At 48.6% G+C, this 17,422-nt stretch overlaps 8 protein-coding genes across 8 annotated transcripts; 4 read left to right on the top strand and 4 right to left on the bottom strand.

The window, feature by feature from the left end:
• Positions 1 to 397: 397 nt before the first annotated feature.
• ABOM_003667 (uncharacterized protein) lies at positions 398 to 2,217 on the top strand (the record flags this gene model as incomplete). The annotated part of the gene is made up of 2 exons (XM_022530797.1): positions 398 to 1,465; positions 1,519 to 2,217. 2 exons carry the CDS (start codon positions 398 to 400, stop codon positions 2,215 to 2,217), a joined length of 1,767 nt encoding a protein of 588 aa, XP_022390784.1.
• Positions 2,218 to 3,173: 956 nt separating this feature from the next.
• ABOM_003668 (NAD-dependent succinate-semialdehyde dehydrogenase) lies at positions 3,174 to 4,845 on the top strand (the record flags this gene model as incomplete). Its single annotated transcript, XM_022530798.1, has 4 exons — positions 3,174 to 3,194; positions 3,259 to 3,346; positions 3,407 to 4,676; positions 4,728 to 4,845. 4 exons carry the CDS (start codon positions 3,174 to 3,176, stop codon positions 4,843 to 4,845), a joined length of 1,497 nt encoding a protein of 498 aa, XP_022390836.1.
• A 449-nt stretch (positions 4,846 to 5,294) lies between these two features.
• ABOM_003669 (50S ribosomal protein L36) lies at positions 5,295 to 5,790 on the bottom strand (the record flags this gene model as incomplete). The annotated part of the gene is made up of 3 exons (XM_022530799.1): positions 5,295 to 5,334; positions 5,390 to 5,424; positions 5,533 to 5,790. 3 exons carry the CDS (start codon positions 5,788 to 5,790, stop codon positions 5,295 to 5,297), a joined length of 333 nt encoding a protein of 110 aa, XP_022390837.1.
• Positions 5,791 to 7,875: 2,085 nt separating this feature from the next.
• ABOM_003670 (threonine dehydratase, biosynthetic) lies at positions 7,876 to 9,701 on the bottom strand (the record flags this gene model as incomplete). Its single annotated transcript, XM_022530800.1, has 3 exons — positions 7,876 to 9,176; positions 9,233 to 9,449; positions 9,516 to 9,701. The coding sequence occupies 3 exons, from the start codon at positions 9,699 to 9,701 to the stop codon at positions 7,876 to 7,878; spliced, it is 1,704 nt and encodes a 567-aa protein (XP_022390756.1).
• Positions 9,702 to 10,804: 1,103 nt separating this feature from the next.
• On the top strand, positions 10,805 to 11,489 carry rcf1 (respiratory supercomplex assembly factor RCF1; the record flags this gene model as incomplete). The annotated part of the gene is made up of 3 exons (XM_022530801.1): positions 10,805 to 10,845; positions 10,919 to 10,989; positions 11,059 to 11,489. 3 exons carry the CDS (start codon positions 10,805 to 10,807, stop codon positions 11,487 to 11,489), a joined length of 543 nt encoding a protein of 180 aa, XP_022390755.1.
• Positions 11,490 to 11,767: 278 nt separating this feature from the next.
• Positions 11,768 to 12,304, bottom strand: ABOM_003672 (LYR motif-containing protein 2; the record flags this gene model as incomplete). Its single annotated transcript, XM_022530802.1, has 5 exons — positions 11,768 to 11,827; positions 11,877 to 11,900; positions 11,960 to 12,042; positions 12,102 to 12,159; positions 12,221 to 12,304. The coding sequence occupies 5 exons, from the start codon at positions 12,302 to 12,304 to the stop codon at positions 11,768 to 11,770; spliced, it is 309 nt and encodes a 102-aa protein (XP_022390758.1).
• A 370-nt stretch (positions 12,305 to 12,674) lies between these two features.
• Positions 12,675 to 15,214, top strand: ABOM_003673 (elongation factor G; the record flags this gene model as incomplete). Its single annotated transcript, XM_022530803.1, has 3 exons — positions 12,675 to 12,883; positions 12,965 to 13,070; positions 13,130 to 15,214. 3 exons carry the CDS (start codon positions 12,675 to 12,677, stop codon positions 15,212 to 15,214), a joined length of 2,400 nt encoding a protein of 799 aa, XP_022390757.1.
• Positions 15,215 to 15,690: 476 nt separating this feature from the next.
• ABOM_003674 (alpha/beta hydrolase) lies at positions 15,691 to 17,179 on the bottom strand (the record flags this gene model as incomplete). The annotated part of the gene is made up of 5 exons (XM_022530804.1): positions 15,691 to 15,755; positions 15,812 to 16,615; positions 16,670 to 16,870; positions 16,933 to 17,006; positions 17,070 to 17,179. The coding sequence occupies 5 exons, from the start codon at positions 17,177 to 17,179 to the stop codon at positions 15,691 to 15,693; spliced, it is 1,254 nt and encodes a 417-aa protein (XP_022390760.1).
• Between the last annotated feature and the right edge of the window lie 243 nt (positions 17,180 to 17,422).

Raw genomic sequence — 17,422 nt, forward strand, 5'->3', positions numbered from 1 at the left:
ACTACTACCAATCGTTCCTTAGCATCTAGAAAGAAAAACATATACTCCAGGTGTGATCACGTGATCAAATAAATCTTGTCGGATCCATGTTCTGTTTCTGTTTCTATTATTGCCATACTCCCAGGGCCCGAACATTCTCAACCCAAATAGTGTCTGTGGATGCTTCTCTACTTCGTGGAGCGTCCTGATCTTGAAAACCCGTCTGTTTTGCGCCGCCTGGGACTGTATACTTCCACTGAAGAAATTTATTAGTATCGTTATCTGGAAGTTGATTGGATCAGACGGCTTTCAGGATTTCAGGAAGTACGAGTGGTTCATGTCTCGGAAAGTTTTCAGCAGTCCGTATATCTAAGCTTGTGGCTGGTTACCATATCAAGTCCGGCAGACTGCTGGAGGCATGTCCTCAATTTCTGGCGGTCGTTCCCCACGCTTCATCCCACAGTCTGCCCAGCCACACACATCTATATTTGGTGGTTCTAGCAGCCAAGATGTTGCAGATCTCCAGCCGTACCCGGAATGGCAAGGGGACGCCACTTTTGATTCTGATGGTGCCGATGTGTCTATGGAAGATATACCAATAGTTGAGAATGATCATTCCGATGATTCTACCTACAGAGAAAGTGACGAGGACGAGTCCGGGTCAGAAGCTGGAGGCTCTCAGAAGAGGGTGCCCCGGAGCACTGTGAATGCCGCCACTAGTCACAGTGATATTGATAGCCCACTATCATCTCCTGCATATCGGCCCAATAGATTCCGCGGCGCTGAATCACAATGGAGAAAGCTGACTGCCGAAGATAGACAGAATGCTGAAGCTTTAGAAACTATTCGAGCTAGAGACCTTGCAGCTCATCTGTACAACGCATATGCGTTGCGAGTACGGGCCCGTGAGCTAGCAAGGCAAGCTGTCGAAGCTGGCGAATCAGAAGATGAAACCAAATCATTTGGCCCTCCAAAGCGATGGGTAGCATGGCCCATGTCGGCTACTGAGGTGCCTCGCGGAAACGAACATGCCCGTAGAGGAGAAGACGAGGCATGGACTTTGAGAATGCAGCCAGACCCTCGTCCAAGTGCCGAGTTAGAGGAATCACTCATAGCTATAATGCTCAAGGATGCAAAGGAAAAATTCCAGACCAGGCCTTGGGACGACAAACTTTCCTCTGTACAACAGTGGGCAATGTCTCAAGCCAAGGCACAAAATAACACTACCACCGATGGGGAACAGAAAAGTGATCCCGATTTAATTGATGAGCTCTCACTACGTCCCGTCGTTCAGGCTGATGATGAAAAATCACGACTCCAATTGCGACCGCTGACCCGAAATATACTCACCCAATTTGATGACCTACTTATGGCTCTTCACAACGCTCGCAATGGTGGAGGAGGAGCGGACGACAGCTCCGCAAGTGAGTGGCAGACAGATACAGAGAGTGTCGCCTCAAGCATCTCATCCCGCAAGAGAAGAACAGTAAAAACTACCGCCGAGCGAAGTCAGTCAAGGGGTAGGAAACGCACACGCAGATCATCCGCCCGAACTGGGTCAAGCCGTCCACGTTCTCACAGTGGGCATGCATCAAGTGGAAGGACATCTTCCCGGCTCGGCTCCCGTCGTCAATCAACATCACAGTACTCAAAGCCGCGGGGACGTTCAACTGGCAGCGACTGCAAAAGGTCGGCAAGTCGTATGCGTCTTGGCCTCCGCGACTGGAGCGAAGTACTAGGAATTGCCTCTATGATCGGCTTTCCACCAGCGTGGTAATGCGTTCTTCACAAAGATGTGCCGCTCTGTTCCGTGAGGATATGGAGTTTCGGGTTTTGCAAGAAGGTACCTTACAGCAAGTTCAGGGCGGGGATTCTACATGGACCTACGCGGAAATTGAGCCCAAGGAACCTGAAGCTTCGCCGCCGCCTCCTTCTCCTTCTTGTACCAAACGATCCCTCTCCCGCACGGCCTCTGTGAAGAAGGCTTCTAGCACCCGAGTTACTAGCCCTGCTACTGATCATACTGACGAGGTGACCAAGCGCAAAGGCAAGGGTCAACACCGGAAGCAAGATATAATATGCCCCATCGGGACGTGTCCTCGGCATATCAATGGTTTCACACGGACATGGAACCTTAACTTGCACATGAAACGCATGCATCCTGGATATCGCCTGAAGAGTACGGACTCAACATTCAAGTCTTCCATTGTCGGCCCTGCTGGCGATACTGACGGTTAATGATATCTAAACCCTGGCATGCCACTCTATACTCGTAGAACATAGAGTTATCTTCATAATGCAAGTCCAAATGATGCTAAGCTACAGCTGTAGTTATCTTGAACCCTTCTATGTTATCACTATTGTTGTCCTCCCTAAGTTGAAGATAGCTCTATTGTCCAAATTAAACAATCTCAAACAAGGCCCATGATAACGTAAAATAGATTGTACGGTCCTGTATCGCTGCAAAACCCCGTAGAGTATTATTGGAGAAAGCTTCCGGAGCTGCTCAAAACAAGAATTCTAATTGGCTTTGGTGGCCGAGATCTAGATCCATATACCGATATGGTCATGTATTTACACATCTATAATTTCATAGTCGCTCATGAGCATCTATATGGCGACAGCCCGGTTCTGCCTCTAAGAAAACATCAGAGTAAGATATTAAGGGTCAGGAATTCGAGTATATACACATCATCGTGTGTATGATTCTCAGAATAGTCGAGTCTGCCGTTGTTAAGGGTTACTGACTCCAAAATAAAGAAATGACGTCGGCCCACGTGACACGGTGCTTCCCCGCTGGACGGCATTACAGGGAGCAGCTCGGAGGCATTCTCAACAATGATTAGTCTCCACACGATGGATCGACTTCGCACTTGCAGTATATAAGTCTGGGTTCAAGGTCTTCCCTGTCCTGCTATACCTTTCAGCTTTCAAATCCATAAAGACAACCCGAGAACTCCCGTGGTTGACCGTATCCCCAAGCTTCCCCGCACCATCTCCGAAGGCGAAGCCAGGTCTGCACACGGAAGTCGGCTTTTTTAATCTCCCTCTCATTTGTATTTATAATCAGGCCGAGGGTATTAATTCAGACCATGGACAGGCTTCTTCGTCCAGTGTCACGGCAATTGCTCAGATCCAGACCCCGATATCCATTTACAATCCCACCACCAGTTTACGCTAAGAGACTATACAGTATGGGCCATACAGTTCCGCAGGTGAGAGCCATTGTTGATCAATTGGAAATTTCTGAGAAATCGACTGACTATGATGGGCCTGTAGCTAAAAGACCAATCTCTCTTTATCGAGAAGGCATATGTCAATGGCGAATGGGTAGCTGCCCAGTCAGGGCAAACATTTGAAGTTCACGGTAAGGCACTTGAAGCTCAGTAACAGCGGAGACGACCTCTAATCCCTGTATCTCTTTTAGATCCTGCTTCAGGAAAGCTCATCGGAACATGCCCTGAGTTCAATGCTGCCGACACCGAAAAGGCCATCCAGGCTGCCACAGAGGCTTTCCCTAAATTTCGCACGACATTGGCCCGCGAGCGTGCTCGGATGCTGCGCCGGTGGTACCAGTTGATGATCGACAATGCTGAGGATTTGGCAACATTGATCACTTGGGAGAATGGAAAGCCGCTCGCGGACGCCAAGGGTGAGGTGAACTATGCCGCCGGTTTCTTTGAGTGGTTCAGTGAGGAGGCACCCCGAATTTATGGAGACACTATCCCTTCCTCAGTGGCAGGTAACAGAGTTATGACCCTTAAACAGCCTGTGGGTGTTTGCAGCTTGATCACCCCATGGAATTTCCCTGCAGCAATGATCACTCGGAAGGCTGGGCCAGCTTTGGCAGCAGGCTGCACTGTTGTGGTCAAGACTCCAGGAGAAACCCCATTCACTGCCAATGCGTTGGCAGAACTGGCACACCGTGCTGGTATCCCCAAGGGTGTTTTTAACATCGTCACTTCCTTGAAGAACACACCAGAGGTGGGTGAAGCGTTGACTACCCACCCGGAAGTTCGCAAGGTTTCCTTCACTGGTTCGACCAATGTGGGTAGGCTCCTGATGAAGCAGTCGTCTTCTACCGTTAAGAAAGTGTCTTGGGAGCTTGGTGGAAATGCCCCCTTTATTGTCTTTGATGATGTTGAAGACCTTGATGCTGCAGTTGCTGGGGCAGTTGCCTCTAAGTTCCGCAGCTCAGGCCAGACATGCGTCTGCGCCAACCGCATCTACGTGCAGAGAGGTATCTATGACGAATTTGTGAAGCGTTTCGTTGAAAAGGTTAAAGGCTTCAAGGTCGGGGCAGGCTTCGAGGAAGGTGTTACCCATGGCCCTGTCATCCATGGACGCGCTATCGAGAAGATCGATGAGCATGTCCGTGATGCCGAATCCAAGGGAGCTAAGGTCGCTGTTGGAGGCCGTAAATTGTCCGAATTGGGCCCTAACTTCTATGACATGACTGTTCTGACCGAAATGAACAAAGACATGTTGGTTGCCTCTGAAGAGACCTTTGGCCCTGTGGCTGGATTGTTCCCATTCGAAACTGAAAAGGAGGTTGTCGACTTGGCGAACCGTGCAGAAGTTGGCCTGGCTGGTTACTTCTTCAGCGGCAATGTCAAGCGCATCTTCCGGGTTGCGGAAGCCTTGGAAGTGGGGATGGTTGGTGTGAACACTGGCCTCATCAGCGATGTTGCTTCTCCGTAGGTACCATCGTGCTCTTCTGACAAGTCACCAGTGCTAATTGCTTCTAGGTTTGGTGGTGTCAAGCAGAGTGGATTCGGCCGTGAGGGCAGTAAGTACGGCATTGATGAATTCCTCACGATCAAGAGTGTCACCTTTGGCGGCATGGGCGAGCCTTTGCAGTCATAGAGAGGTATATATGACGAACAAAATAAATCGAGTTCTTAATTTCTCCTTATGCGCATAATGCTACCGGCACTGAAAGAGGCTCAGCGAGTGCATGAGAATTGCACAATACGCCATACACCTTGGGTGCTCTTATAAATAGGAGTCCGGCGAGCACATACCCCATTGGGCCGTTTTATGACAGAATTGGAAGGAAAATGAGAAGAAATGCTTAGCTCTAATAATATACATGCAAACAATACAAGCGCCCATATCCCAATCAAATAAAAATGCGCAAAGTCCCAGTCTCAAAGAGAACCCGTATATCCAGTATATGCATAAAAAGTATCTCTGCCTTCGGTATCAAGAGGTGTCGCATCATGTCATAAGGACTCCGTTTTTGGCTTCTTCCGATATCCATCGAGCATGAATGCAGTAGATTAAAATGGTCGTACACTTCTCCCGATTTGCGTTTATTTTCCTTGACGCTGCTTGTGCTTAGGGTTTTTCGAGCTGAGTCTATGTTAGCATATGTGACGTCCCTTCATCACACGGCGGAGAGACTCACCAGATGATATAGACTCTGTTCTTTCTCCGAACGGGCTGTTATTCCAGTATTAGCATTCCACATCTCTAACAAAGCAGAAATCCTACCCCCCCGACCCTCCTAGAAAGAGCTACGAGGACACAGAACAACGCAATATCTCATACCTTGCAACCATCGCACAGCCGCTTTACTGACGAGCGGGTCTTCATTCCCCGAACCTGATCCAACTGTCTCACCGTCGATGCGACGCTAACATTGCCTGCCTGCTGCTTTCCGGAGCGCAACGCCCGAAGACCATTGGTAAGAGACAGGGTCGTCAATTGCGAGAATGACCGCGCAAGGAAACCACCGGCGAGAGGCTTGCGGAGAAACTGGCGGAAGAGACCGGTCGAGGGAGCGATGAGGGAGCGGAAGGACACCATTGTTGTTGGTTGTTGGCGGATTGGTTGGAAAAATTGGGGCTGCCAGTGTCTTCTGGATGAGACCGCGCTGGTCTTGGGACTGGTTTATAAGGGCGGGTGGGGTTTGGAGATTTCTCTTGATATCCGCGTTGATGGTTTGATGATATTCGGAGCAAATAGTGAGCCGGAGTTTTGGTTGCACCGGTATTCCGGTATTGGTGGTGTATTTGGGGGATTTTATTGGTTGGTCACAGGGGCCAATCACAAGGCTTTGAAGTATACCGAAGCATTCAACGGAATGAATAATATTGCATTCAACTGTGTTTTTCTGATTATTCTCAGAGTCTCCTTTCTCTAATGCACTACTGTCGTCTACATAAATATCTTCCATCTCCCCTCGCCTGACCTTTTGCATTCAACATATGCTCATCCCTCAAGTACCCAAGGCCATCATGAGCCTCGACTCGTGGTGAAACGCAGCGTCCTTAAAGAACATCTACCTATATATAAATCCCTCTTATCCATTCATTTCTTTGAAAATGACCAGAACCCCATTTCGCTGGTTCAGAGAAACAAATGATGGATGACAAGAATGTTAAATTTTCTAAGCAACAAAGCACGGTGCATCCGACATCTGGACTTTCCAATTCAGCTCATCAAGACCAAGAATCATATTTAACTTGGCACATATAAGTACCCTTTGATGTGTGGGAGTCATATTATATAGAGCCTAGTACGATCGAGGCCTTGTTGAAATTGTCTCCCAGGACTACAGCATTCATTTACCTTTATAGGCACACGAGGCCTGGAGTTCGGTGTCAGGGCACCCGGGTTAGGAGGAAGGGGGCGAACCTTGCTTTACACAATAATTGATCCCCTTCCTCGCTCAGAGAGAAGGCATTTCTAATCTTGCTGTGTCTCCACCATTTGGCGCCATTGTCATGGGTGATGATGAGTTCATGGACACTTCGGCGGGCCGAAGAAGTAGGCCTAAGATTCCCTTTAGATATATCAGTGTCTAGCTAAACATGTACAGCACGGATGCACTGCTATGAAAACCCATGTTTGGCATGGCCGACTGGATCAGACGTGCTGACGAGATGCATTGCGTGACGATTTACTTAATGTACGTCCTGCAACTAATGCTACGATCAATGCCCTATTTATGCCGATCTTATTGTGGTGTATGGAGGTTCTAGTCACACATCTAAAGGCTGGAGTTCACATTTCTTATACTCAGACGCTCAGTGGAAAGTCTCTCAACGCTCCTAGCCACTTATGCTGTGGACGCTATTTGCAATTCAATAGATAAGTTGGCAGAATCGTTTGAGCGTTTATCGTCCTGTCTTGGAGGCTAGGCGCATAGGGCAGTAGAATCATGTGCGGAAAGGTTTTCGACACTGCAGCTTCTCTGTATCGACATATCCGCGAAGGACATGGCAGTGAGTCAAAATCGATCTTAAAGAATGGAAATTTATACTGAGTTTAAAAAGTCCATATGGTACAAAACTCCAAAGGAAGCATCACACCGGACGAGAAGTTTGTCAAGGCTGGTGAGAGTCTTAGCGTTGCAAACGCGCTTAGTATGCAATCACGGTTTACTTAAAAAGTATGCCATGCAATTGGAGACATAAGGCAGACATTGGGTTACAAGGCCGATCTCTATATGAGACATGTACTAGTCGACTCGTTTTCTGATGCTAACGGAAGCGACTGGGTGAAAACTTTGGCTGGCGATGTCCTTCGTTTAAGAATCTGGATAAGTCACCCACGTCTCTCAGTATGACGAGTTGTACGAAGTAACAGTGTACCACTAATAATTTATAGTTACTTGCTCGACATAAAGCAGCACACCTTTGGTAAAGCCATCATGTAGAACAAGGGAGAAACAAGATCGTGCGATACAAACAAGAAAATGGAAAAGAAAAAAAAGACCAAAAAAGTCTTGGATTAGCGTATGATATATGAAAGGCTGATTAATACCAGCTTAAGATCTATCGATTTTATGCCCCGCCCGAACGCCAGACTGGAATTTCAATTTGAAATGAGTCCTAATCAATTTTACAACACACAATTCGTAAAAGGTTAGCTCACTTGAGGAGTGACTCAAGAACGAAGGAAGGTGTGGTAAGTGGATGAGTCGGTATGCTCGCTGAAAGGATAGCCCAGATCCCTTAGGAAGGCCTCCAGGTGGTCCTTCTCAGATGATGGGCACTGAATGCCAGCAAGCACCTTTCCAACGTCGCCACCGTAGTTACGGTAGTGGAACAAGGTGAGGTTCTGGCTGGGTCGGAGAGTGGTCAAGAACTTGGCCAGAGCACCGGGACGCTCCGGGAACTCAAACATAAACAAACGCTCATCCTTCACATCACAGCGTCCACCCACCAAGAAGCGGACGTGTCTCTTGGCAAGTTCGTCGTCGCTCAAGTCCTTCGCCTTCATACCACCATTGTCCAGTTCTTCCACGATCTGCGCCAGATCCTTTTGGCCAGTGGAGGCAGACAAGGAGATACCCATGAAGACATCGGCCGATTCGTCTCGAGCATAACGGTAGCTGAATGCGGTGACCGCATGAGGGAGAATAACCTCGACTAGCTTGGCGAAAGAGCCAGGCCGTTCCGGGATGTTCACATGTAAAAGCGCCTCCTTCCGTTCACCCAGGGCAGCACGCTCAGCCACGAATCGTAGTCTGTCAAAATCCATGTTCGCACCGGAAGTGATGGCAACCAGCTCCCGGTTGGGGTTAGGGTCGGGGTACAAGGAAACATATTTCTTGAGACCTGCCAGGGCCAAAGCGCCTGCCGGCTCGACGATAGACCGGGTGTCCTCAAATGCATCCTTGATCGCGGCGCACGTCTCATCAGTAGAAACCTGAATGACTTCATCAATTACTTCACGAGCCAGTCGGTAGGGTTCCTCTCCAACAGCCTTGACAGCAGCACCGTCGGCAAACAGCCCCACATCTTTGAGCAGCACACGAGACCCAGAATCCAAGGACTGAGCCATAGCATTCGCATCATGTGCTTCCACTCCAATTATCTTCACGTGAGGTGCAATGCGCTTAAGGTAGACTCCAATACCAGCAATCAATCCTCCTCCTCCAACAGCACAGAAGACAGCTTCCAGCTTCTCTAAGTTTGCCTGGCGCAATATTTCCATTCCGATGGTTCCTTGGCCTGCGATCACGTAAGGGTCATCAAAGGGAGGAATGCTTGTTAATCCGTGCTGCTTCTCTAAGCGGTGCGCTTCTGCCTTCGCAGCGTCGAAGTCGTCTCCATGGAGAATCACACTTCCACCGAGGCGAGCGACGTTCCGGTGTTTGATAGCCGGGGTGCCGGAGGGCATGACGATGGTTGCTGGAATCTTCAAGTGACGTGCGGAATACGCAACACCCTGCGCATGGTTGCCTTTACAATATGTAAGCCAATTATGATATATATTAGTGGCTTGGGGGAAGTCTCACCTGCAGAGCATGCGACAACACCTTTCCAGCTCTGCTCATGATTCAGATGTGCCATCTTGTTGTAGGCTCCGCGGAGCTTGAAACTGAACACAGGAAGCAAGTCCTCCCGTTTTAGAAGTACACGACATTCCAAACGGTTGCTAAGGTTGACTGCATGATGAAGGGGAGTCTCGGTGATGATGTCGTAAACGCGGGATGTTAAGATCAATCGGAGATACTGTATGGTGGCGAGTGAGTCAGAGATGAACTATTTTGCGTTTTACGGAGAATTTAGTTATCTCACATCTGGGTAGCCATTGGGAAGTAGAAAGGCATCTGGGATACCCCAATTGGGTAGTAATCCCAGTTGCTTTCGTTCTTCTTGTTCTGAGTCAGGCGTGGGCACTGTCGAGTACTCGGTCAAAGCTAGGTTGCTAAACTTCGATGAGACGGGCGTCGCAGTGCCATTTGTAGAAGTTTCTGCAGACATGATTGTGCCCACGTAGAGACAAGTCAGAAATTGATCCTAAGCAGCAAGACAAACCACACAGGCAAAGCGCGGACAAGATAATTGAAACCGAAGTCGCAGATGACGGGCAAATGAATACTTATCTTCGCCGCGGGGAGACGAAATTCCGTGATCGGAGCAGATGAGGTTATGTCAGCAACCCTCATTCCCAGCCCTAAATCCTTCCGCCCCCGCCGCGGAGTAGTAGTATATCTCCAGCCATACTTTGATCGACATGTAGAGAACACTCTCTGGTGATGACGAATGAAAGGACACCGCGTTGCCATGTCTCTAGCGTACAAAGCCATTGAAACAGAAGTTGCAGTGGCTCCTTTCACCCAACTACCCTGGGTCCCAGGTACTATATTAATATACATATATAACAGTCAGAGGGACTGGGGATCATACGGTCTCTGGCCCACCGGTGAACGAATTGATGTATAATATAAATCTTGTGATATATGTATAGGAGTCATGCTGCTATTTAGCTCAATAGGTACATCTAACTAGGTCCACTTCCTATTGTTCACCTCTCGCAGTTCAATCTCCGCAGTATTGCGGTAGCCCATCATTCAAGGGACCCTACGTATGGTATGGAGTAAGAACTGGAAGGTCTGATGCAAGAAATAGGTATCTTCTGAGATCAGAAAGCCGATTGAAATCATCAAGGGGCTTTCATTTTTTCATCCGTAGTTGTCCATTCAATGGATCCATCTTCAATATGCGATCAAGAGCAGATGTATCGTATGATGATGTATGGTACGGTACGAAAATTACCAAAGTCGCAAGGTTTGCGACGTCATGTCTTCTTTTCAGATAAAACAACCTCTTTGACATCTTCTTCTCCTGCCACTCAAGTGGGCAATCCAAAGAACGTCCAGATAAGGTATGTACTGGACAACTGCACCCTGGTTTTGACTCGGTTGACCATCTCAAAGAGTGCCACTTTGAAACTCATTCGGAGCATCAGACCTCCAAACCATCACCACCTTTCCGATTCTCCGCTTCGCAACATTCACATTCCCTAATCTCTTTTCAAGTTTATCTTTCTCCCACGCGATATCCTTACACTTAAAAGGATAAAAATGAGTAGTGACCCTGTTCCATCTTCATTCGAGGGCAACCCGTACGTACCCGGACCACTCCATAATTCGTGCAAAGAACACAGAGAACAAGGATTAACTTGGATGGACATCTAGTCAGTTCGAGGAGGAGACTTCTTTGCAGAAGTTCCGTAGACGTCTCAAGGAGGAACCCTTGATTCCGCTCGGTAAGGAATGATTCTTAAATGCTCCAATTTTACCTAATCGGACCACTCTAACCCGACTTCGAACTGCAGGATGCGCAGCTACCAGTTATGCTCTTTACCGCGCCTACCGATCGATGAAGGCCGGTGACTCGGTCGAAATGAACCGGATGTTCCGTGCCCGTATCTATGCCCAGTTCTTCACACTTATCGCCGTCGTTGTCGGAGGCATGTACTTCAAAACGGAGCGACAGCAGCGCAAGGAATTCGAGCAGATGGTGGAAGAGCGCAAGAGCCAGGAGAAGCGGGATGCCTGGCTGCGTGAGCTGGAGATCCGTGACAAAGAGGATAGGGACTGGCGGCAACGTCATGCGGCTATGGAGACAGCGGCCGCGGAGGCAGGAAAGGCTGCTCCTAAGCCTAGTGCTGAGCATGATACTGCTCGCTCCGTTATCGAGCGTTCCGAGGAGAAGCCCATTGGTGTGTTAGATGCAGTGAAGGAGTTGCTGTCGAGGAGGAACTAGGGTTAATAGGGCTAAGGGTAACATTGTACGATTTCTTAGGTGGATGACTTTCAATTGAATTTGGGTATCATATTGTACATATATACATTCAGAGATTGCTATTGCATAGGATAATCTCATCTCCAACGCTTCAACTCCGTGGCTCCATATAGTCACACTATGCATTGCATCTAGGCACATGTCCCTGTATATTGTGCATGTGCCGATGCATTGATTTAAAAACTCATGGGCCTCAATCTAATATTCAAAACCGGAAACCGGAAACAGTCACAGGCGAATTAGCGAGAGGCCTGTTCATCGATGTACCGTCTCATCGTCTCAAACTCCGACTTCCCTGTCTGTGCGCCGTTAGAAGCATGTCAGATCTATAAATGCGCAAAGCCCTACCGAAAGTAAATACCGTATATGTTGCTAGTCAAGATTGGTTAGTCACAGGTAGACCTCGATACCAAACAGCATATTGTGCATACCAAATCCGTTACATTACGATGACGCTCAAACTCGTGGCGAGCGTAACTGTGCAATTCGTCCCGCGTCGACGATTTGGGGATTTCTTGGTAACAAGCCAGTCAGTAACTAATGCCAATTCAGAGAAAACAATGACAATCTAACTATGTATTGCTCGAGTAACCTCCCTCCAGAAGCCGAGAACTCGCTGTCTTTGGATGAACTACTTAAGACGTCAATAATGTATACAGGAGATTAAAATCATATAGTCATGAGCTACTGACATGGTCCAAACTCATTGCCGGCTTCCTAAGCTTCGACGGCTGGGCGCGGGATACGCCAGCGAGCAATTTCAGAGATGGCCGCATTGTAGTGGCTGTCTAGAGCATAGAAGGGGGGCCAGTAAAAAGCAAGTAACAATAAATAATCCTATCGATCAACACATCCCAAAAGTGAGAGAGACTTGGGTTCACGATGATAAAGTGATACTAGATGAAGATCGGTGGCAAAACCAAAGGCGGTCAGGAAGATTGTAGTACTGTCATGAAATGGAATGAATGGATACATACCGTACCTGCCTGGATGAGCATTATGTTTTGATGGTCGTTGAGTGGCCAATCAACTGATCATCACGTGAGGCGTTCCTGGCTTCCCCGAACTTTTTTTCGGAGCCGGCGAAAAGATCGCGAGTCTTGGGATCCCAAAGCATCAGCATTTCCGTGTGGGTGGACTATAGTCATGAGGTGTCCTTCTCTTGCGCGGTTGCCATACCGTGCCGTTTCCGGCTTGCCCAGATCTGCCACTCGTCTCCAGTCTCAGAACTTCCTTACCAGAAGATGCGCGTCGACGGCCGTTCTCCGTTCACCCACTGCTGCCCCGGCTTATCAGTCTATCCTGAACAGACACCTCCAGCAAAGGAGATATGCCTCAGGTACTGCCGCTGCTGTGTAAGTGCTTTCATTGGCATAAATTTCTATCGTTGCCTAGTTTTTGACCCAATTGCTAACTGTTCAATTCTTATTGTATAGTCTTGAAGCCGCTGCCTCCGACAACTTGTCTCAGGAGGCGATCATTGAGAACCTTGACCCTGTTGAGGCAGAACGGCTATCCAGAGTCAGGAATATCGGTATCGCTGTAAGATGAGTCGAGAGTATCCGTCAGATCTGACGCATTCTAACGTTTTTCCGTTATAGGCGCACATCGACAGCGGCAAGACTACATGTACCGAACGTGTCCTTTTCTACACCGGCCGTATCAAGGCAATTCACGAGGTTCGTGGAGGTGACAAGGTTGGCGCTAAGATGGACTCCATGGACTTGGAGCGTGAAAAGGGTATCACCATCCAATCCGCTGCTACATTCTGTGACTGGGTGAAGAAGGATGAGGACGGCAAGGAAAATAAGTACCATTTTAACTTGATTGATACACCTGGACATATCGATTTCACTATCGAAGTCGAAAGAGCTCTGCGTGTCCTCGATGGAGCGGTCATGATCCTGTGTGCTGTTTCAGGCGTCCAATCCCAGACCATTACCGTCGATCGACAGATGAGGCGTTACAATGTGCCCAGAATCTCCTTCGTCAACAAGATGGACCGTATGGGAGCCAATCCGTTCAAGGCTGTCGACCAGATCAACAACAAGCTCAAGATCCCCGCTGCCGCGGTCCAGGTGCCTATCGGTGCTGAGGACGAGTTTGAGGGCGTGGTCGATTTGATCCGCATGAAGGCGATTTACAACAGGGGACCTAGCGGTGAGGAGCTCTTTGAAACGGAGGAGATTCCTGAGAAAGTCAAGAAAACGGCAGAGGAAAGGCGGAGGAAGCTCATTGAAACTCTCGCTGACGTGGATGATGAGATTGCCGAGCTCTTTATTCTTGAAGAAGAGCCTACCGAGCAGCAGTTGAAGGCTGCGATCCGCCGCGCTACCATTGGCCTGAAGTTCACTCCAGTCTTCATGGGCTCTGCTTTGGCAAACAAGTCCGTGCAGCCTATGCTGGACGGTGTTGTTGACTACCTCCCCAACCCTGCGGAGGTGCAAAACCTTGCCCTTGACAAAAAGCGTGATGAGGCCTCGGTGAAACTTGTCCCCTACCAGTCCCTTCCAATGGTTGGTCTTGCTTTCAAGCTGGAAGAAAGCAACTTCGGCCAGTTGACATATATTCGTGTATACCAAGGAACCCTCCGTAAGGGTGCCAATGTCTTCAATGCCCGTAACGATAAGAAGATCAAGATTCCTCGCATTGTCCGTATGCATTCCAATGAGATGGAGGAAGTTAACGAGGTCGGTGCTGGTGAAATCTGTGCCGTCTTTGGTGTTGACTGTGCTTCTGGCGATACCTTCACTGATGGGCAACTTGGCTATACCATGTCTTCTATGTTCGTTCCTGAGCCTGTCATCTCTCTTTCGATCAAGCCAAAGAACAACAAGGATGCTGCTAAATTCTCGAAAGCCATGGCTCGTTTCCAGAGAGAAGATCCCACCTTCCGCGTGACCTACGATGTCGAGAGTGAACAGACTCTTATTTCCGGAATGGGTGAACTGCATCTTGATATTTACGTGGAGCGCATGCGTCGTGAATATAGTGTTGACTGCGAGACTGGCCCGCCGCAGGTCGCATACCGTGAGACCCTCGGCAACCGGGTTGAGTTCGACCATCTGCTCAAGAAGCAATCGGGAGGTCCTGGTGACTACGCCCGTGTGGTTGGTTGGATGGAACCAACCGGCAAGCTTGATGACAACGTCTTTGAGGAGCAAATTGTTGGTGGAAGTATCTCTGAGAAGTTCTTGTTCGCTTGTGAGAAGGGTTTCCATCTTGCTTGCGAGAGAGGACCTCTTATCGGCCACAAGGTGCTTGGTAGCAAGATGGTCATCAATGATGGTGCCACCCACATGACCGATTCCTCTGAAATGTCTTTCAAGAATGCCACCCAACAGGCCTTCCGTAAGGCATTCATGGACAGCAACCCATCTGTTCTTGAGCCTATGATGAAGACTGTTGTGACTGCTCCCGCTGAGTTCCAAGGTGATGTCATCTCGCTTTTGAACAAGCGCAATGCTACCATCAATGATTCCGAAGTCGGCGTTGATGAGTTCACTGTGTACGCCGACTGCAGTTTGAACGGCATGTTCGGCTTCAGCAGCAACCTGCGTGCGGCCACTCAGGGTAAGGGTGAATACACCATGGAATTCAGCCACTACGAGAAGTGCCCTCCTCAGGTTCAGAAGGAACTGATCGCGAAGTACCTCAAGGCCCAGGCCGACCGCCACAAGAAATAAACCTCTTACGGCTAGACCTAGAGTTTTTGACATGTTTTACTACTACCGGAGTTGTTTTTGAGCGTCTCCTTATCCTATATTTCTCGGCCAGCTTACGTTCTTCAATGAGTGCTCGGATGGAGGCGAGGTTTTCTTTTACCATCTTTTTCATTAATTTGTGTCATGTATTATATACATTTAAGACCCTGTGGGCTTACGAAGATATTATTTTAAAAATCAATTTGGAGCGGGATTAAAACAATGTTCGTTATCTACTGTACTTTAGGTGGGTTTACTGGTTGTATGTACATATATCTTTTTGGGTCTTTCCATCTCCTCTCACATACTTTCTGAATACAAGGCATGAATCATGTATTCTTCTCTATATCTTTACAGCATTATATATAGGCTATGGATCCTATGAAAGACATGTTTCACTGTGGGGGGGGGGGGGGGGGGGGTTACTAGGCTGGAGACTAGGGTTCTATAGCGCACCCTCACTGCTCAAAAGCCCTAAGCACGGCAAGAGCAGCAACAGAGAATGTCGCAACGCGATTATGACCTGTGTTAAGTTAGCCTCTGCTCTCATTCTGAAAGGGTAATACAAACTGGACATACCACCATACGGCACACGCTCCCATCTAACACTTTTAACCACACCGGCATTCTTGCTAGATCTGTTCTCCCAGATAAGTACTTCGTTCTGACTTTTGGGCTCTTTCTTCTCATGCACGAGGCTCCCAGGAGCATCCTTGTCATTCTCCCCTGTCGCAGCCACCCAAACGCGGCGTCCTTCGTACCATGGGATCTCGGCATCGTTATATGCATGCACAATGGTAAGATCCAACTCCTTATCCGCATAACCAATAGCCGAGTCGTTCTGAGCTGTCGGCCCAACTCCGGTTAATCGCGCCACTCGCGCGGCGGTATCCCAACGATCAATGACGTGGCTCTTGGTCCAGTTCTTCACACGAGGGTAGCCAACAAGAGGGGAGAGGATCGGAGGCGTGAGACCCTTCAGACTGTAAGTATCAAGAAGACTAGGCACATTACTAAATGATGCGATGAGAATCACACCAGCGAAGGGCTCAGGGTCTTTGATGGCAGGTTGGATGGCATTTGGGTCGGGGGATCCAAATGTAAAACGCTCGGTTACCGCTGCGCTGACGGCAGTTCCGAGGCTCTGGCCTGTGATGACGATTCGAGATGGGGAAATGTTTAATGGGCTGGAGGTAAGGAAGTTGAGCAGGGCGACTCCATCGGTGATTAGGCCTTCTTCTGTCGGGGATCCGGTGGATATGCCGAAGCCTCGGTAGTCCATGGCGAAGACATGGATTGGGTTGGAGGGTGTCGATAGGCCTAGAAGCATGCGGTAGGTTTCCGGGCGTTGAGCCGAGCCGATGTGAGCGGCATTGCCATGGACTGGACGGAATAGTTTAGCTTATAAGTTCTGGGCTTTCAATACGGTAGACGTACAAGCGACCACGACCCTGGCATTAGGGTCATTTGCCAGCAGTTCGTAGGCGGGAGTTTTGGTATAATCACCCGCTGGACCGGACGGCTCATTTTCATTCAATTTCTCTTCGTGCTCCCGACAGAGGTGGGGAGGGAGCAGATGCCACGCGTAAAGGGTCTCATTATCGGGCGTCACCAGATTGAATGGCTGGACCTGTGTCTCTACTGACGTTAACGGACTTCTTGCATGGTTTGTCATCTAAAAGGAGGAGGCCGAAACATACTTAGAAAACCGAAAGATTCAACCTGGTTGACATCTTCCCAGAGAGCTGGATTGACCTTGTGAGCATAGAGGGCACTACACCAAGACTGTAAGCGACGAAGCACAGCAAACTCGAAGTGAAAGCTTGAGAGAGCCTACAATCTTTGAACCGTTGGAAATGTCAAGGTAAAGATTATGCTCATGTAGACAAGACCGCCGGCGGCCAGCGACCAGTAGGCCTTTTTGAAGATGGACTGAAGTTCAACCATCGTTATACTACTCCTTGACTGATGTTGTTGATAGGAGAAAATGTTATGTCAATTACCGGAATTAAGAGAGAGATAAGCTCTTATCGCACACCGCTTCCTTGACCGCCTTCTTAAAACGCGATCTGATCGGTTTAGTATGAATATGTTTGTTCATCATACATCAGACATAATACAACAGCTAAAAGTACAATTATCGAATACCAATCGTGGCCGATAGCAGAATTAAAACAGACTGCTACACGA

Source organism: Aspergillus bombycis (assembly GCF_001792695.1).
Source record: "Aspergillus bombycis strain NRRL26010 chromosome Unknown contig00026, whole genome shotgun sequence".
NCBI classification, from domain to species: domain Eukaryota; kingdom Fungi; phylum Ascomycota; class Eurotiomycetes; order Eurotiales; family Aspergillaceae; genus Aspergillus; species Aspergillus bombycis.